We start from the raw sequence: 21641 nt of genomic DNA on the forward strand, positions 1-21641 counted from the left end.
ATTGCGGACAACAAGTTGTTCCTCATCTAATATGGTCAAAACAACATTATCATCATGATTTAAATCACTATTTCCATTACTAGAAAGTTTTTCACATAATCCCTTACCTCTAACCAGTTTGGTTACATTGATTTCAATGTCGTATTTCATGGCTTTTGTGATCCAACCTACTCTTTTAGTATTTAGATCTTTGTTGAGCAGGAAATCCTTAACAGAATGATGAGCAACCATTATTTTGATCTTATTATTTGAAAGCATGTGCCTGAATTTGTTCAAACTTCTAATAATAGCAAGAACATGCTTTTCAACAAAAGAACAGTGCAGTTCGTAATCTTTAAGCCCTTGGCTGAAAAACGCTAATGGCTGCTCAAAACCTTCATCATTCTACTATACTAACATGGCAGCAATAGAATCAATGTTTCCATATGCATATAATATGAAATCTTTTGAAAAATCTAGATTTAATAATGTAGGAGCAGCAGCTAGTGCTTCTTTAATTAGCTCAAAACTACATTTACCTTCTTTTGTCCAACTGGAAACCATACCTTTTCTTAGCATAGCTGTTAATGGGATCAATAATTCAGCAATATTTGGAATAAATCTCCTCACAAAGTTGATCCTACCTAAGAAACTTTGCAATCCCTTTTTATGTGATGCAAGTGGTAGAGCGAGAATTGCACTTACTCTTTCCGGTTCTATAGTAATACCCTCTTTAGATACAATGAATCCTAACAATTTTCCTTCATGAACAGAAAAAACACTTTTCTTAGGATTCAAAGATATACCATATTCCCTGCATCTCTCAAATATTACCTTTAAGTCCTGAAAGTGATCTGCTACATTCTTTGAAAAAATAGTGATAACATCAAGATAAACCAGCACAAACTTGTACATCAATTTCAAGAAAACTTTATCCATCGCTTTCTAAAAAGTTGCACCTGCATTTGACAAACCAAATGGCATCTTTTGATAAGCCATAGTGCCTCATTTGGTAGTAAACACTATTTTAAATATGTCCTCTTATTTGACCAAAATTTGATTATACCCAGAAAAACCATCTAGCAATGAGAAACGTTCTGAACCTGAAACAACTTGTAAGATTTGTTCCATTGAAGGCAAAGGATGTTTATCTTTCAATGAAGCTCTATTTAAATCATGAAAATCAACACACAATTTGATTTCTTCATTTTTCTTTCTAACTGGGACCAAATTAGAAACCCAAGAGATATGCCTAATAGGAAATATAATATTGCTCTCAATTAATTTATTCAGCTCTTTGACCATAAGAGCTTCTAACTTGGGATTTATCGGCCTCTATTTTTGTGTAACTAGTTTTGCACCAGGTTCCAATTCAATGGTGTGTTGAGCAATATTAGGATCAAACCCCTTCAAATTTGAATAACTCTATGCAATAATATCTTGGAATTCATTGCACAAATTAACAAAAGTTTGATGCTCTTCAGGGGTGCACTTGCCAAGTTTGAGCTTCTTGTCCTTTGCAACTTCAATCTCTTCATAGTGTTCTTCCTTGATTTGCAAATTGGATTTATCCTTTTTAAACTGATCATCAGTATTAAAAATAGATTCCAAAGTCACCAAACCTTTAGGCATCTTATTTGTCCTTAATTGAATAATCTGATCCTCGTATTATTCCTATAATTTCTGCTGGTTAGGCTGAGAAAACTCAGCTTCTTCTCTTAAAAAATTAACAATATGCTGATCAAATTCAAAAACTTGCCAACTTTCAGCGTTATTTGGTACAGTAGGTCTAACAACAGCTTTTGAGTGATTATTTCTTTTATTTTTGCTGATTTCAAAAGGAATATCATATTGTGCACCAATTGCAACAAGTCTGTCAGCATATTTATTCTAATTTCTAGGTATAGATTGCAAATTAAAAGCTTCAAAACCTTCAATTAAATCTCACACAACATGCTTGTAACTTTCAACAAATTATTTTTAGTAGCATGGACGCCTCTAACTTGGTTAACAATCAATTCAGAATCATCATAAACTTGCAAACAGTTGATACCTCTTTTTATGGCCCATTTTAATCCATTCACAAGCGCTTCATACTCAACAACATTATTGGTACAGCTGAAAGTAAATCTGAAAGAAGCATAATACCTTTCATTTGCTAGTGAAATTAGCATACAACATCCTTCCACACCTATTTTGCTGCGTGAACCATCAAAAAATAATTTCCATACCTTATTACCCTATTGTTCTGAATTTAAATCTGCATTTTTCACGACATTTGGCAAAAAATCAGTAGTCTCATGAATAACATAATTGCCCAAACTTGGTTCTTCAACCTATTGTTCTGAAATTTTAGCATTTTCAACAGCCCATTTGTCTAATAATATATCAAGAACATTGTCTATGGGCATTTTAGACTCATGAACAGCATTAATTTCTTCTTGGTCAAGTAAAACAGTTGTTGTCTCATTTTCAGCAACAACAACATTATGTTCAAGGCAATCTTTAGCAATAGGTTCATATGGAATTGTCACCTTAGTACCATACCTAGTGTGAAAAAGCATGTGAGACCAATCTGCAGATACATAACCTCCTATTTTGGCAGTGAAATCACGTGATAAACATATAGAAAAATAGGGAGATAATTCAATGATGTATATATCCATAGGAACTAAAAAATAGGACAAGTGCGCAAGGTCAAATCCATGTTCCTTATAACTCCAATTGTCTCAATAGTTGTCCCATCTAGCTGAACTACCCCTTTTCCAATTGGTTTGTATTAAGGCCTAGCCGGTCAACAATCTTCTTTGGCATAATTGAGCTAGTGGCACTTGAATCTATCATGCAATTATGAACAAGGTACTTGCCTATTACGACTAACGTAAAAAGGTGGTGGTTTCACTATTTTCGATGGTGGTTGTGAATTATTAGCATTTGCAACCATTAGAACTATAGGAGTTTGATGTGCCAAAGTGTTATCAGATAAGGTAAGTGACTGAAATGCTTCCTGTAGCATATCTTTTTGACCTGAGAGTGCTAGAATGTCCCACATGGAAACAGGAACATGAGTCTTCTTTAGATGCTCAACAATATTAAAATTTTGTGTACTAACCTTAGACTGGTTTTTTGGTACAACAGGCTCCTTTTGCTGTTGTGATGGTTGTAAACTCACCTTTTGTGCTTGAGTTTGTCGTCCTTTTGGCACATATTACGTCTTTTGTGCATTTGCTGGTCTTGGTTGAGTATTATCAGTATTGAACTGCTATTTTTTTGCCTTAGCAGCTTGGGTTTTTTATCTTGTTCCCGCTAATACAGGTCTCCAAATCTAGTTTTGATCAAAATTTTCTGCTATAATAGCCTCATCTTCAGTAAAATTCATTAAAGTAGCATCCAGGTTACCTTGTTGTTGTACATGATCATGCTAAACTTCTCCTTGATTCATTATTTCCTATCCTTTTAGAACATCTCGTCTCCTTGCCTCAAGTGCATGTGCACAATCAAGCCAATAATGACCAACATTACAAGTGTTGCACCACTCCTCATCATGTGCATAGTTGTTTTGAGAAACAACTACCAATTCTTTAGAATTACTAAGAGTTGCATAATTGTAAGGCTAGTTAGTCCTTTGATCATAATTTCTTTGTTGTCCTTGAGGTTGCCTTTGCTAATTTGATCCTGAAGCTTGACTGAATTGCTTATTTGCTCGATATGAAGCTTGATTAGGCCTATTGTATTGACCTTGTTGTCTCTTTAAATTCGTTATCTCATTCCCACAGATCTGCAATGTTCTCATCATACTGCCACTTTTTTCAATTAAGTCTTGATTTTTCTCTTTTAGCTCTCTAATAGGAGTTGTAGCAGCATGTTCTTCTGCTGCAACTTGCACATTAAATGCTGGTAATGTTGGCATAGGTGGAATTACAGCTAACAGTGGTACAATAGCTGGTACAATCTGTTGTATTTCAACTAAATAAGGCATTGGAGGCCTAGGAGGTAGCTTGTCGGCTTGTATTAAGTTGTTTTCAGCTCTAACAGCAATGTCAAATGCATCAAGCAAAGTACGTCCTCCCATAGATTGTATCATAACTGAAATATCACTGTTAAAAACCTTTAAATAAAATAAGAATGCATAATCATTAGAAGACTTAACAGATGCTGGAATTCTATCCCAAGTTCGCTAAAAACGAAAATTAAAATCAGAAATATGCTCATTAGGATGCCTTTTGATGGTAGTCAACTATTCAACCAAGGAAAGATTATCAGACTTATCTTCAAACTTGTTGATTAACAAGGTTCCAATGCGTCCCATGAGGCAATTGAATTTACCGCTAAACTTCTTAACCAAATTAATGCTTTACTTCTGAAAGAAGTTGCTAATAACTTTAAGGCCACATCTTCATGTTGAATTTGGTGTAATCCACAAAGGGTAGCTATATCCTTGATATGTTCCACTGCTGAAACATGATTTTCACCAGTAAAATATGGCACACTTTTCAATGCTACTGGTGGAATATCATGATGAGCAGCAATTTGTAAAGGGTTGCCAGCGTTAAAAGCTACAAATGACAAATTTCGAGCCATTTGATGAACTAGTGGTATTTGCTACTGTACAAAAAATGACAATAAAGGTTGGTTAGGTTGATTTAAAGGTTTAATTAATGTTTAGAATGCAAATGATAACATTAAAAATTAATTAGTGTTAATATGGTGAAATTTAAGATTTGATTATTAAATATGTAGAAAATGAGTTAGTATGTTAGTTAAGTATTAATTGGATTAGTTAATGTTCAATTTGTAGTTAATATTATTTAATGTTATTTAATTATGACAATATTATTTCTTTATTTTAAAAGGTAGTAATATTGTTCCTTTATAGTTATTAATGTTTTAACAAAGAGGGAAATAAAAAATATAATTAAATAGGAATTTTTAATTTCTATGACTAGATAGATTTGATACAGTGAAATTTAAAACTAGAAAACAATAATCTATTGGAATCAAACTAAGTTAGATTTATATTCATATGTTGAATTATCCTATGAAATGGAAATCATGAATAATCCATTATTCAACGATTAATGATTTTAATTAGTTAAGAAGTCCTTGTTGACATTGGGAACAAGTATCAAGGTAGCTTAGAAAACATCCTAAAGGGATGTAACATGTTCAACTAGGAGATAGACCGAGACACAAAATGAAATTTGGAATTCTAGAAAATCTAATGTGACTTATGTTTGTCTTTAGTCAAACTAGTATTAACATAGTAATTTATTTAACTTTTAAAAAAAAAAATAGAAATTAAAATTCATGTGTTTTTGCCCTGTTATTTTGGGCATGACAAAAAGAGGCAAAAAAAAGCAAAAAATTGTTCAAATTTCCTAAAAGGTAAAAGTTATTTCTTAGTCATTGTTCCTAGTTGCTCTAGAAGTTATGTACATGTATAACCAACTTTGGACATTTTAAAGTTTTTGGTATCAACTTTTGAGAGTTTTGGGTTTCGAGGGTTTTTGAGGCTAGTTAACTGCACTCTTTATTTAGCTTTATTTAGCTCAAGAGGAAGATTTATTTAGCCCAAGAGAAAGATTATGTACAAGATATAACCAACGTTAGACATTTTAAAGTTTTTGGGATCAACTTTTGAGGGTTTTGGGCTTTTGAAGGTTTTGGGGACTAGTTAACTACAATCTTTATTTAGCCCAAGAGGAAGATTTATTTAGCCTAAGAGGAAGATTATGTACAAGATATAGCCAAATTTGGACACTTCAAAGTTTTTCCTACATTGGTAATTTTTGATATTATCTAAAAGTCGATTAGAGAGAAATAATAGTATTTAATCTTATAGTATTTAATCTTATAGAAAATGTTAAAATATTATTTTTTGATATTATCTAAAGGTTGATTAGAGAGAAATAATAGTATTTAATCTTAAAGAAAATGTTAAAATGTTAAATGAGTTAGAAGATGCTCCATTGGTTTAATGGCACACTTATGTAGAAATACCATGCTTCATTGCTTCAAAGATTTTTTAAAAATCTATTCACCATTCTTCATTGATTCAATTCTTCATTGATTCAAAGATTTCGTGCAAGGTATAGCCAACTATTCACATTTAAAAGTTCTATTACAAAGTTCTATCATAGTTTGATAAGATTTTGTGCAAAGTATAGCCATCTTTTCACATTTAAAAGTTCTATCACAAGGTTCTATCACAGTTTGGTAAGATTTTGTGCAAAGTATAGCCATCTTTAAAGATTGTATACCTATGAATCCATGCTTCATTGCTTGGATACCTAACCTATGGATCAGGGTTCTCATTTATTTACCAACAATTGATCTTTTATAATATTTATTTATTTATTTATTTTCATTTTTATCCAAGATTGACTCATTTGAAGAGTGGAACACTATGCTTCGAGAGATATTAATTGGAGTTGCAAGCCCTTCCATCACTTCAATTAGACTTCAATCATTTGAGAATTTGTGAACCACCATTTGTGATTGAATGAATAATTAGTTGACTCTTTAACCATTTGTGATTGAATGAATAATTATTGAACTCTTTTTTTACTACTTCTTGATTCAAAGTGAAGGAATTGAAGTGTGAAACAAATAGAAATGTTAATCTGAATGAAAAAAGAGAGATGTTAATAGGAGTTGCAAGCCCTTTCATCTCTGCAATTAGATTTTAGAGTTGCAATCCCTTTCATCTCTCTTCAATAAGACAATGGCACGGGGTTGGGGATGCCGCTATAGTCTAGATAGATTACACTTTGAAAAATGAAGAAAACATCTAAACACCATAGATTTCTCCACATTTATTCTTCATGAATGATCTGCATTCCCTGTGCTGTAAATCTAAAAAGTCTGAAAAAAAACAGCGTGTTTGACTATTTAGAGGATCTTTTGAAGGAAAATAATCGTCTTTAGTGCATTCGGTCTAGACTTCAGCCGGCGCCATGGCATGGATGGCAATAAAAAAGCATTGCCCACACAACAGAACTTTAAAGGAAACGCATACGCGCTGAAACTCAGAAATCCGTTACATCTAAAAATTCTGGAATTAGTTTTAGTCTATGTAAGATAACGTCTCATTATCCCGTTCACATATATGATACAGGCAGTTTTTTGAGTCTTAAGATATGGAATGCCACAAACTATTTGACTAAAGTGCACTTGGCACTGAAATTCCAAGCGTATCTGATCATGGCCACACCCGAAATCGATGTATTATGGTATAATTATCCTAGAAGTATTTGTACACTTTTTAATCCAGAGGGACACCAGAGAATGCAGTAAAGCAAATTTATTTCTGTTGTTGCTCAGGTAATCCTACAAATCTTAACAGACTTCTATCTGTGAGACATCTGGGAAGAACTTCTCAAGGAGTGGCCACGTTCGCTAATGCCATAGGAGCAATTTCATCACCCTCTTCACCAGCTTCACTACCTGCAACTTGCAAATTCAGCAAAACATGCTCCCACTGCCGCGCAGGACCCTGTTGCGAAGAAATCAAACCCAACTTAAGTAAATGATCAAGTTCATTGAATTCAATGTAAGTTAATCTGAGAATCATATCTGTGCTTAGTAGCTTTCAATCACTCACCTTCCATGAGAAATCTTGGTCCATGCAGTTCTGCACCATGGTTGCAAAAGCAGGTGTTCCATACACCTTAATAGCTCTCTTCAATCCTTTAGCAATGGCAGCCACATCCGTGGGGTCTACTTCTTCACACTGTAAACCAGCAAACTTCAGCATTTATTTAACATACGAAATTAAAAAACGATGCATATTATATAGGACCATTGCAAATTTTGTACGTTTTTATGTCAGGTCACTTTAATAGAAATCTTCTTTGGCACTTACTTCGACATTGAAAGCGCCCATTTGAAAGCCTGTGATACCTTCTTTCACAGTATCCACTAGCCCACCTGTTGAGGCAACTATAGGTACCTGCATGTAACCAGCAGAAAAGAAAATATATCATACAATTTTGGGGTATACATACATACAACAGAGGGCAACACCAGTACAACAAATCCCTGGTTAAAACTTTCGCATCGCTGCAAGGATAAGCAACTTCAACTGGATTGAATAGGAACATCAGATTAGGGGAAAAAAACTCTGATGTCCTACTATTCTCTACATATGTATTGCTTGTTATTATTTATACATCTCTATAGAAGATAGAAAACCCATAACAATGCTCTTTAAATGACAGTTCTCAATGCCTGTCGGCATGAAAGAAAATCAGAAAAATGCGTAAACACAATTGGACAAGATCATTTTATCCATACCGTTCCATATCGCATTGCATGTAGTTGGATGAGACCGCATGGCTCAAATCTGCTAGGAACAATCATGAAATCTGCTCCACCTGTTATCATATGAGCAAGTGGCACGTTAAACTTTGTAACTCCTCTAAAATTCTCTGGATATTTGTCTTCTATCTTCTCCAGCTGCTTCTCCAGGTACTTTTTCCCTGTGCCCTGGATTAGAAAATTAAAAGAGTCACAGAATTAATGAATAGAGGATTATTTGCAACACATTGGAACAATAACTTGCTCCAGAGTTGGATTCATTTCTTACTAGATTATACAGGTCGTCATGCATTGAAAGGGAACATTCCTTAACCTACATCTGCATATACATCCCTTTCATTCTCATAATGTTGCTATAAAAAATTATTGACTAACATACTCACAAGCACTATGATCTGCACATTTTCATCAGCAAATTGAGAAACTGCTTCTGTAAGAATATCAGACCCTTTTTGCTCTTCCAATCTGCCAATAAAACCTATGACAGGAACATCTGGGTCTACAGGTAACCCAACTTCAGCTTGCAATGCCTCCTTTAGCCGAGGTTTTGCATCAAGGACCTGTAAGAGCCAATGTTTGTTAATATATATTGCAAACAACATATTGTAAACTTACTGTTGCTTCGCCTCTTTATCAATCACAATTTGGTGCAAAAATAAAATAAAATCAAGATATGAAAGGACTCGCTCATTTTTACATTTACTTACAGTTGTGGCATCATAATTCACATCAAGATATTTGTCCTTTGAAGGATCCCACTCTTGGATATCCATTCCATTCACAATTCCTGTAATGCCAACCTTTTGGATGATATTATCCAACTCCACTCCCCTGTCTTCTCCAGAAATAAGCTCCTTTGCATAATAAGGGCTCACAGTAAGAACTCTATCAGATTCCAGTATTCCTGCTTTCATCCAATTAATTTTTCTTCCTCGTATTGGCTTATCGTATCTGTACAAGTAAGAACCTTTTCAGGCATTTGATATATAGAAACTATTAACCTTTGAAACAGACATTAGACCAAACAATGAGGAATTACCCATCAATGAAATCAAATGAGCTCTTGAACTCTTCAGGAAGATTAAGAAGCGAAAAGTCTGAGGAAGCAAATCTTCCTTGATAGGCTATGTTGTGTATGCAAAATACAACCTGAGTTCATCAATTGCATCAAATTTCAGTCCTTAATCAACTGAAAGGACTCTCTATGTAGTCAAATAAACATCCAACTATAAAATGAAATACCTTGGCATTCTTGAAAGAACCAGCAGGCTTGTAGATACTTTTCAAGTAACAAGGAAGCAAAGCTGTATGCCAGTCATTGGCTATGAAGACAACATCCTCCCCTATCCAATTAAAAATCTTCAAGTCGTCAGAACCAGTGCAAGTGAGAATCAAGGAGTTAAAAAGATAAATCTCTGAATGAAATTATGGTAACACCTTGGAAGATTTTTGAACTTACCATAAGGTCCACTAAAATATTCATTACTTGAAAGATCGAGAACCCTTGGAGCTTCAATAGCTGCCTGCAAAAAAAAATCCATAAACAGATATTATACTTGCTTCTCCTTTCTCCATAGAGATGGGTTCACATATTTGAAACTTGTCAAGAAAACTAGATTTTTAAGAATGAAACTAGAAGGCCCCGAACAAGGAAAATAGTAGTTCTTACTTGATTTAATCGCAAATGAACACATTTAAAAATATTTAAAGTATTACATTCTCATAAGCAACTACAACTGTGATATGCCATAACATAAAAAAGGGTCTGGATATAGACAATCTTGCCAGAGTAACAAACAATAAACAATAAAGGGTAATATCTGGATGCTTATACAACCTGTAACAAAAAGAAACACGGTAAACAGAAAAGGAAGCATTGAATCAAGTAATGATAAGTTAGAAGGCACAAGTGGCCATCATTAACAGGTCCAGACACTCATCTTAACAATTTTTAGATGTGAAAGTATTTTGAAAAATGAATGGAGTGCGAAATTGGAAGGTTTCAAATTGCTCAAGACCAAAGAGTTAAAAGAGAAGAGATCACTAAAATAACTGAAAAATATGGAAGCTCCACATTTAGTGAGCAATAAGAAGTTAGCCGATGAATTCAGAATATCACACAAAAGTTTCCATTCCATCAATCAAGGAATAGTTATGCTAGACTTCAGGTTGCAATGAGATCAAAGCTTCCTTGCATATCAAAGCTTGAAGCCTTGAACTCTCAGTATTTTCCTTACGGAATGCCAAAAAGCCATATAGCTAAAAATATTCCTCTTCACCATTCTACCGAGGCACAAGAATTACAAGTCATGCTGAACAATAAGAAGCATTTGCAAAATGAGTTGGTCAAAGACCACTGGAAAAATCTTGGAGCAATTACGATTTTCCATTGTTATTGCATCTCTTACAGAAGAGAGTCAGACTACTGAGAATTTGACTCCCTGGGAAGAAAATTGAGTACCAAGGATCAAATTTTCGATGAATAACAGCCATTTGAAGTGATGGTGTAAGACGAAATTGCCAAAGCAAACCTCAGATTCATAATACACTCAACAAGAAACTGACAAATTTACATGTGGTCAACATTGAAATTGCCCATGCAAATTAAAAGGAAATGATAGCGCATTTAATGAAAGAGATAACAAATTAGTTTTAATGCCGGTGCATTGATAATGTGGTTGCCATGATGCTTAGGCTTGAAGAAGATTCACATGCAAGTCAAGTTGGTTCAACACCTCAACTTAAATGCACCTTTGAAAAACACAAGTTTTTTAATGCGACCTTAGTCTATTGGTGAAGATGAATAGTTCTTAATGAGCCCACCAGCGACCAAGTCTTGTCAAATACAAGGCTCTAACATCATAAGGGACGAGACCAAAATCATGCCCTAGACAAATTTAGCATAAGCGATACCCTTCAATCCTTGACTTTTGGTCAAAGAGGTTTCAGCCCAAGGATTGTACTCCCATATCAAGTAGCTAAAAGGACTTTATGGATGAAGATCATAACAGAATAAAACTACAAGTTGGCAAGGCTACATCAAATATTGTTTCTTCTTTCTTTCACAACAGAATTGTCATTTTGCACACCTTCACTGTTTAACATTACACTTTTAATTTTAAAATCTACAGATTTTTTTATTTAAGCTAAGTTACCTGTTCTAGACGTGGATGCAGATGCAGGTATGAGAACCCAGTTCAGGGTACATGATTTTGTTTTGGAGGTTTGGATGCTTTAGAGTATGTTTTTATGTGTACACACACAAATATGTAGATATATACATACATATACATAGACATGGACATAATATATATATATATATATATATATTAGAAATTTATAAATATAAAAAAAATGCAAAAACTATAAAGAATTATAAGAAATAAGACACACATTTCTTTGTTGCAAAGTTGTATTGAAATATATAAAATTAAATATAAAGATAATTCCTGTCTCTTTATTCTCAGGTATGGGTACAAAGCTAGAACAGGACTCCTTCGCAAAATGAGATTTTTGATCTTTTGACTTGACAAGAATAAGCTAATCTATGATAACTCAACAAACACATACTTTTTAGCCAAAAAACAAATGTCAGAAAGAGTATGCATACCAGAATCGGAATTATAAACTGAGTAAAGAAAATTGTGTACAAAATTACAATAATTGTTTGAATGAAATCTGCAATATAAAGCCTGCAGTACCCACCTAAGTTACTGCATTGAGACATTAAACCTTGACAATTTTAGACACCGAAATTTTTGGTATTGGAATCTTTTTGTATCTACAATAGTAATGTACTAAATTGAATTGGTTTTACAAGCATAACCAAATTTGATCGCTTTGCCTTGAGTAATTCCAATGTCCTAGTCTTTTCATAGAATGCAACACTTTCTAATTTCCCAACATTGGCATCAGAGCTTGTTATTTGGCCAAGGGCCACATTGTTTGTTGTCATAGCTTCATGTGTTTTGCAGTAAACCTTTTGACAATTTTGAAAGATGGGAACAACAGTTGGTTAGTTTGTGCATAACTGGTTTCAGAGGAGTTTTCCAAGGGTCTTGTGAGAACACAAAGCACGTGTATTGTTACATTAACAATGAACATGTCAAGCTATAATATTGATAAATTCAACGGTTAGAAGTTAAAGTAGCTATTTGCAGAGCATTTCTGCTCTTTCAAAAATTTCAATGAAGTCAATTGGGACAGATACTTGTGTTAAATCCAGGAAACAAAGAACCAGACAGAAGCAGCTAAAAATCTACCTGACATAAGAGGCTAAAACGAAGTTGGTTGTCTTGGTAATCCTCTCCTGTTGCTGGCCCATAAATCTTGCCAGCAGTTTTTCCCCAAACCTGAAGATACTAATTCAGTGAGAACCTCTAGTTCTAAGAAGCTGTCAAGTAACCTATACTTTGTACAGCAACAAGTCTAAATTACTTCACATATATGTTAAGAAATGGAGCTTCGTTAAAAAATCTATATAACCAATTAAATAAAAATAAGCTGTGACCTTTTCAAGGAACAATGGGTGATCTATAAAGACACGATCAACTCCTCTCTTGTAACTGTGGAAGAATCGGACAGTTTCAATTTTGTCGCCTACTTTCAACTGCAATGTAAATAGCCTCAGTTATATCAAACTGAATCTAATTCATCATAAGGTGAGAATCTTATCATCTTTCCCTGGTAAGGGTAAAAAGAAATTAATGTTTTAACATTTTGCCAATCATAAATAACAAACACATTGATCAAGGTGAATTCCATACATCAACCACTACATTAGTATCCCACGAGTCCTTGTACTGATCATATCGTGGAGAAACTGTCATAACTCGGTGGCCACGTGCCTGAAACAAGATCAGATTAATTTTTTTAGTAGATCTTAAATGCTAACCTTCCAGAGCTTTACAAGTTTCCTGTTCAAATTAGTGCAAGAAATTCCAAAACAGAACATAATGAACCAATACACAAATAGGTTAATTGCATCACCAAGCACACTAATTAAAATTGAGGAAAGAAAGAGAAAGTTTTATTTTATAACAATATTAGAAAAAAAATTTGGGTATTCCACTGTGAAGCTTACCGCCATGGCAGGGGGCAATCCTCCTAGAACATCACCAAGACCTCCAGTCTTACTCCAAGGAGCCACTTCAGATGATATAAAAACTAGATTCATTCCAGTGCCACAAATGATAACTCCCTTTGGACCTTTATGAACATAATTACCATGACTCACTGCTTTTCTCACTACTTTCTTAAATTTTGCTCCTGCATGCCCCCGAAACTGTCCAAAGTTTCTACTCTGTGCAGACCACAGGCCCTTGTACGATGCACCTTGACCTTGTAAGGAAACATTAGTGCCACATTGTCTGTTCCTAGAAAAGAATGCAGCTCCAGAAGATCGATTTTCAGTAGAATAATGTACGTGAGCTGGACATGCTGCAAAGTTTGAAGCTGTAGCAGTAGCCATTTTGTAGACAGGCTCTTTGCAAGGGAGATATCACAATGCTATACCAAAAGAAAAATAATATTGAATCAAAAACCCTTTCAAGCTTTAATAGAAACAAATTTTCTCAATAGAAAGAAACCAAATTATAAATATCCTTTGGCCATGCTTTTCAGATTGGTCTTTTATGAGTTTGTATTTCTATACAGTATATACTTTGACTGGGTTTATGTCAATTATTCATTAACAATTAAATGACAAAAGAAGATGTTGGGTTGTCCTAACTTGAAGCAAAATGCATCTTCATACACTCCATTAGTGGTCATCTTCATTTCCTCCTTCCCAATCCAAAAAGAAAATCGCAATGGTGATTGAGAGGGTATCATTATTTCAAGGATACAATGAAGTTTCAAAAGAAGATAATCATAACATTCCTTTTATGCAGAGATTGAGAGGGTAGTAGTGATATTTCAAAGAAATTTAATTAACTTCTAGAAAAAAAAAAAAAAATTCTTAATGCAGCAATTTAATATACAAAACTCCTTAAAAGCTAAAAGTCTGAACTTATTTAGCATCATTCTCAAGAATTGAACTAGAAATCTGTGACTACAAAAGTGAATAAGCGTGATCTAATCAACATCAGGTTAAATGACATGAAACCTAAACTTCTATCCGTGCTGTGCATTTCAGGAATTGAAAGATTAAATGGCAATCTGAATTGCCAAATACTTCAATTCCTAAGCCAAGATTTTTGGAAATTGCCTAGTAAATTGCTGAATACGTGTCCTTAGAATAATCTGTCAATCCCTAAATGGCACTCTACTTCTGAATACCTGAGCACTTAATTTTAGCTGTAAATTCTTTGCCCTTCAAAGACTAGATTGATCTATATCTAGCTCACAATATTCCACAAACTCCACATAAAGGTTGCATGAGTAGCAAAACCTCGCATGATATTGCTTCAGCTACCAACCTCCCATTGAATAGAACTTCAATTATTACTTATTTACCTAGGCAAGTGTATTGAGTAGAGATCAATGATTGCAAAATAACTTCAGTTGCACGAATCCGAGATTTACAAAAGTTGGATCAACAAAGACATTTACCAAATCAAACTCTGCAGGGGAAACTCAGAGAGAATTGTACTGTCAAAATAGTCCGTTTGGTCCTGCAGACCAATATACTCTTAGCATTATTAGCATGACATTTGATCTTAGCCACTGATCACCCAGCCTTGAGAGATGAAATTTTTTAGCAAGAACCGATTACTAAACCATGAAACTCCAACGGTTAAATTTTCATCATCTTCAATACAACATAAAATAGTAAATTGTTTTCCACAGTGTCATATTTTTCCATGTTTTTAGATGTTGACGCAACAATCCTGACAAATGCATATACATGTTAATTTTTTGCAAATTACTAACACATTTCCTAAGTAAGAAGGATTCCTGTGTCAATTTTTTTTTGACAACACACAAGCACTGGGCTTCAGAAACTCAATATGAGGTAACCACTCAGGAATATTCCCTTCATCATTAATTTCTGTCACCAGGCGTAGAAAAAGGTAAAATCTAAACATCCGCGCCTATTAGCATAATACCCTGTTCTAAGTTCCCAAGCTTCAAAGTAGCAGACTTCATTCCATCCTTAATCTTCAATAAGTTTCGTAATCCTAAATATCTTACAAAAAACAGAAAGGAATAAATAAAACGCGATTTTATTTATGTTCACGGGGCCAAACGGTCTATGGAAACCACATAGCAACAACATTCTTATTCAGGTTTACACAAGGAAAGGAAAAAGGAAAGGGGGTTTTATAGTCCACGACACTATGCCATAGTTTTTGTGTTTACGCATGGTGACAGTGATATGGGACTACCTCGTACTCTTTTTCGAGAGGCGCTTGGCGCTACAAACGAGGCGTACATACCCTACCGCCAGTGGGACTTGAACTTGTGACTAAAGGTTAGCTAAGACTAAAGTCAAAACAATAATAAATGTTTATATGGATGTAGCAAGCAAATTACCATTTGATTTAAAAGCATCTGAACTTTAACGAGACTATACCCTTTATCATTTACTAATAACTAGCGAATATTTTAGAGCAAGGAACCCCGGTACGATAAGACCTTTTGCAATGTAAAGCTCCTGACATTGTCACTTTATATAATACCTCAGCTCGAGATCGCGGAATATTAGATCTTGCCTTTTTTGACTGACGATGCAATCATAAAGCAATTTGAGTATCTAAAAGGTTATTCTTCCGCATTATGACATGATAATTTTTTTGAACCTCGTGAGACATAATATATTCAACTTTAAGTGGCTTAACGGCTATCTTTCCGACAAAAACTCGCAAAATCTCTTGATGAATGCGAGAATTGTGAACGTTCTCCGCTCTATGCAGCGTCAAATATTGAGAAACGAAGCTTGCACTCTGTAACAATATTTTTCATTTACCCTTGACAGTAGTGGCCCTATGACAAGCTTAGGTTTCCAAGCGAAATAGTCAATTTCCTGAGCGCCAATTTTGATTTTAGCTAAGTCTACGTTAGTAAGAGCCAACTTTACTACTTATTTAAGGAACTCTGCTGGATGCTGGGAAGTCGCAGCCAATTCCCGTGATAATGTCACCAGTTTGAACTCTACAATAGTAAATAAACAAATAAAAACATTTGGAGACGAAAAACGAAGAAATATCTTCTTCCTCTTAAAAAATATGTTTATAAGTCTTGACTGCACAATCTTGATGACCAGAATTCTGGAAAGAAAACTAAATGCATTTTCCAGAAAAAAATTGTCAGTAAATGCAAGGCAGTCTGATCTCGTAGACTTGAATTACTCAAGAAAAGAAACATTTCGACTTTTAAGAAACGTTTTCCTCGCTACGGTCGACACTAAAAATTTTTTCTTTGTGGCCTGATCTTGGAGTCTTTAAAACTACTTTTAAAAGAAGCATCTCGATTTTTAAAATATGTTTTCCTCGGTACAATCTACAGACTTGACGCTGATAACTTTTGGTGGCCTATCTTGTAGACAAAGAGGAACTGCTTAATAAAAGAAATCATTCGATTTTCTAAGAAACGTTTTCCTCGGTACAGCCGACAATGAAAATTCTTGGCTGCCTGATCTGGTTGACTCCAAAACTACTTAACAAAAGAAATATTTACTCCTAAAAGAAGTTTTTCGTTTTTTAAGGAACATTTCCTCGGTATAATCTACAGATTCGACACTGATAATTTTTGGTTGCCTGAACTTCTAGACATGAAAACTTCATAATCAGAAATATTTCGGATTTTTAAGAAACGTTTTCCTCGCTAAAATCAAGACTGAAATTTCTTGGCTGCCTGATCTTGCAGACTTGAAAACTACTTAACGAAAGAAATATTTACTCTTAAAAGAAGTTTGTAGAAACGTTTTCCTCGTTAGAATCTACAGATTCGACACTCATAATTTTTGGCGGCCTTCGCTTGTAGACTCAAGAACTACTTAATAAAATAAATATTTCGTACTTTTCAGAAACGTTTTCGTCGCTATAGTCGGCATTGAAAATTCTTGGCTGCCTGATCTTGCAGACCTGAAAACTACTTAACAGAAGAAATATTTAGATTTTTGAGAAACGTTTTGCTCAATACAATCGACAGACTCGACACTGATTATTTCTGGCCGGCGGATCTTGTAGACTTAAAAACTACTTGATCAAAGAAATATTTCGATTTTTAAGTAAAGTTCTGCTCGACAGAATGCAATCCTTTGATCAATGCTTCAGCCCAGCCATTTTGCAAGATTTTAAGGTTTCATCCTCATCCTTTCTTGTTACAACCAGGCCTCGGCCAAGTCCACTTCCAAAATGGACACTACTTAATCAAGACATCACCGCCACCATTTGTAACACCTAGAAGTAATTTTAGATGCATACAGTAAATATTTCTGGAAAATCAACAAAAATAGCGGGGATAGCCACTGCCTGACCTGATCAAGAATGCCTGCTCTTCGTTGTCCGTTCCTATCTTCTTCACCCTGCGTATGTTCCCAATTTTCCGTCCAGGGTTTACATAATTACAGGCCTGCTATTTATCGCTGTTCCTTGGACACGCGTCGTGGAGATAGTAGATTATGTAATGGTGTCGTTTGCTTCCGTTTACAGATAGTAGAACGGAATTCTAATCAAAATGCAAATTAAACGTGAACGGAAAGTCTAAAAATTAACGGCAAATGGTCTGTGAGGAAAAGGACCCCTACAATAAAATTATAAAATTCCCCTATAATGTATTTGGATTCTAGCGGCTATTCGTTGTCCCTTTCTGAAGGTACGGAACTTTTCGGTTCAAAAAACAACATATCGAGTTATTTTGTACGTTCGTGGAGTCCCTTTTTTAAGAGGAGCTTTTAGCTTTATCAACAATGAAATATTTTTAATGATGTCTATTAGACCAATGGTCTAAGTGACCAAAAAAAACCTATTACAAGAGAACCTATTAAACTTTTAATGATGTCTATTAGACCAATGGTCTAGGTGACCAAAAGAGAACCTATTAAACTGAGATTTCTAGAGTCTGACTAAAGCGGCTTTTTAAGAGTAAACTACATAGTTTCATTTTTGGTTGCTCAAAGGTCTCCTTATAAATTTTAAGTTGGGATTTCGGAAGATGAAATAAAGTTCTCTTTGAATAATGGGACTAGACCATGGCCTATGCTTATATTTAATTTTATCATTGTAAATATGAAAATTTGTATGTACATATTAAGGGAATTTTATTTAAAAAATTTATTGTTATTAGTTTATAATAAGTGTTTTAATTTATATTATATGGTTTAAAGTATTGTTAAAGTGTTTGTGTTATAGTTTTGTTTAGTTTAGTAGGTGGAAGAGAACTATGTACTTTAAAAAGAGAGATTAGAAGTTCACATTTTGTGGATGGTAAGATATGTATATATTGTTTGTGTTTGTAGCACAATCAAGAACTACTCACAAGAAGTACAAGATAGTCTTATATTACTATTACTATATGTTTAAAAACAAATGATTGTAGTGTGGACTATAAAAGTTTCTTTATTTTTCTTACCATCAATTACAAAAGCTTTTGAAATATAGTCTCTATGGTGGTTCTTATTTTTGAACCATTAGTTCCTATTGCTTAGAAATTGGTCTTGATTAATCATATTCTCTAATGATACTAAATTTTAAGTTTAAAAATGATGAACTAATAAACATTATATATCTTCTCGAGTTGTGTCTTTTTAGGCGGCAATAAACATGTGATTATCAAAATGTTCAAGTAACGTGAAAATAATATAGGAAAAAAATTGTGACCACTTTTATTCCCATTATCAATCATGTGAGATTGATGTCCAAGTTATTGATGGTCACGCTATTATATCTACCTTGTCGATCATTACTTTTACACACAACAAAATTCCTAGCAACGCTTATCATGACTATGATTTTACATATTTTGTACTCTCTCCCATCCTGATAACGGATCACAAGAGTTTGATTCAAAATGTTGATGCTAAAAATATCAAAGTCATAAATGAAATGATTGAATTTAAATGGATTAAATTTCATTTGAATTTAATGTATGAACTTCTTGCTATAATTATGTATGTATTTTTATCATCAACATTTTAGATCGCACTTTGAATGTGATCTAAATAGTTGACGCTTAAATATATAATAAGAATAATAGAATGTGATGTAAAATATTGATATTGAAAATACATACACAATCATAATCAAAAGTTCATAAATTAAATTCAAATGACTTATAAAAATCTAATAATTTTTATTTAACTATCATTACAATCTTAAAACATTCCTTATTAAAACCCCTTTATTGTGCCCTATACATGGACCTAAAATGCTCTAGTGAGTCTCATTAAAATAATGCAAACTTTATAGTAGACCCATTTATCAATGAACTTAAAAGAGACCTCTACTACTCTCGTAATAATAATAATGTCTTATCATTTGCTTGAATTTTTTTTAGCATGTTCATTAAACTTATGCAAAACACCCCTTCATTTGCATGGTGAGACAAATTATCATGAAGATTTCTTTCATTGTTTTTGTTTATTTCACATGATTATATTCTTAACTTTTAGAAAATCAAATGCTTGAATGGACTATGCAAGTCTCATTATTTCCAACTATATAAGAACCATATGCAAGAATATTTCATTCACAACTTTTACATAGTTCTATGGTAGTATAGAACCATATGCAAGAATATTTCATTCACAACTTTTACATAGTTCTATGGTAGTCAACCCAATAACATCCTCTTAGACTTAACTTTCATGGCTTCAAGCACTCATCAAGACTTGATCCCTGGTGGACTCTTTAAAAACCTTTCAACTTCACTAGAAACCAAAGACCCATTGACGACCCACTCATTTTTTAGATTTACCCATTAACATATAACTGACCATTTAAAACTTAATTTTCCTACTACCCTTCGTTTATCAGAATTACCACACATTTTCAACTAGAAAACTCTACGACCTAAACATAAATACTATTATACATAAATGAAACCAATAAAATATAATATTTTGGTAAACAGCTGATACATCGAATTCAATGTCTGTAATGTATGGTCCCACACAAATAAACTTATACATATGATTGTTTAATTCTTTAACTCATTTCCCACATTTTACACTTCTCAACAACAAATCTAAGACGATGTCAATTAGCGCTCTGGAGTGCTAATGCGAATATATCTGATAAATAATTTCATTGCTTGAAGGCGAAGTATTATAAAAAATAATTAAAATTCGTCTTATTTAGACTGTTACTTCTACCTATAAGAATGAATGGAGTGAAAGAGTCGTAATGAATTCTATAAACTCAGTTGGAATATTATAAGCAAACAACCAAAATATACCACTTGAACTGAACAAAACCGCTTGCACTGAACAAAACCGCACTGACTGTTCATGTGAAGCCCACTCCCAAAATGAACAGTCGACAAGCAGTTGTGCAAGATCAATCCATTAAATTGTGGTCTCGTTTATAAGAAAACGGCTCACGGGAAAGTTGAATCTAGCTCAGAAATGTTACGATTTAAGATGCATACCTACTTATTCGATGATCTTCCTCTTGATCGCCACGAAAATATGCGCCTCTTTTAATTAGGAGCCAAGCACAGTCCACAACAACACACTAGTTTCCCCGGTTCGAAGAAACGGCCTGAACAGCAAACAACGAAAGAACTATCAAATTCAGATCTTAACTGCTTTTTACTCAAAAATTTAAGTCTAAAAGCTCCGAAAATCCCCGAAATAACTAAATCAATCGCCCAAATTACTGATTCAAAGGTTTGGCGAAGGAATTTTACTTGATGCAGAATGATTTCAACTCGACTCACCTCGACTTGAGACTGATGATGAATCTTCGAAGCCCCTGAAGAGCGGGTCTGGCCGAAAAGATGCAAGATTTCAGACAAGAAAGTGCGACATTTATGGCCAAAAGATCTGGAGCCGAGCGCCGGGAAGGTACACGTGTCGAGTAGTCACTGGGGGCTGTAATTCTACGGACTAGCTCTCACCGACCGGGAAGAGGATCGGAATCTCGACAGAATTTTCCGGAGAAGCCGCCGGCGTGGGGTTCGCTGCCGTGGAATGGACGGTCTATAAAGCGCTGGGCACAATTCCCAGACAAACCTCGTTTGGCGTGTCCTTTTACACGACTTTTCGGCACGAGCAGGGACTGGGAGTGGGCCACTTTGGAGTTCTAGCGGGCCGACTTCCGAGGGATTCGAACTCCTGCCCTTTTCGGGAGGAGAAATTGCGACAGATACGAGGATCGTTTTCTCTTGAGATGCGGGATTTTACTAAAGGGAAATGCGCGGCGAGGATTCGAACTCGGGATCGGGAGGAAACAAAGTCA

At 34.4% G+C, this 21641-nt stretch overlaps 1 protein-coding gene across 5 annotated transcripts; it reads right to left on the minus strand.

Moving 5' to 3' along the window:
* Window positions 1-7018: 7018 nt before the first annotated feature.
* GBSS1 (UDP-Glycosyltransferase superfamily protein) lies at window positions 7019-21184 on the minus strand. 5 transcript variants are annotated; one of them, XM_089809836.1, is made up of 15 exons: window positions 21121-21184; window positions 20834-20942; window positions 13382-13806; window positions 13065-13145; window positions 12809-12907; window positions 12561-12650; window positions 9758-9821; window positions 9541-9641; window positions 9338-9447; window positions 9006-9249; window positions 8682-8858; window positions 8275-8466; window positions 7844-7930; window positions 7583-7711; window positions 7019-7474 (listed from the first exon to the last, which is right to left on the minus strand). In XM_089809836.1, exons 3-15 carry the CDS (start codon window positions 13766-13768, stop codon window positions 7358-7360), a joined length of 1878 nt encoding a protein of 625 aa, XP_089665962.1. In that variant the 5' UTR covers window positions 13769-13806; window positions 20834-20942; window positions 21121-21184; the 3' UTR covers window positions 7019-7357. The 5 variants fall into 5 exon arrangements, with proteins under 5 accessions (XP_089665962.1, XP_089665960.1, XP_089665964.1 ...); XM_089809834.1 differs by having other exon boundaries at window positions 20830-20942; XM_089809838.1 differs by having other exon boundaries at window positions 21091-21184.
* Window positions 21185-21641: the final 457 nt, after the last annotated feature.

The sequence above is a fragment of the Cupressus sempervirens genome, chromosome 11 (assembly GCF_028749045.1).
Source record: "Cupressus sempervirens isolate cs-2001-9-10 chromosome 11, ASM2874904v1, whole genome shotgun sequence".
Lineage (NCBI taxonomy): Eukaryota > Viridiplantae > Streptophyta > Pinopsida > Cupressales > Cupressaceae > Cupressus > Cupressus sempervirens.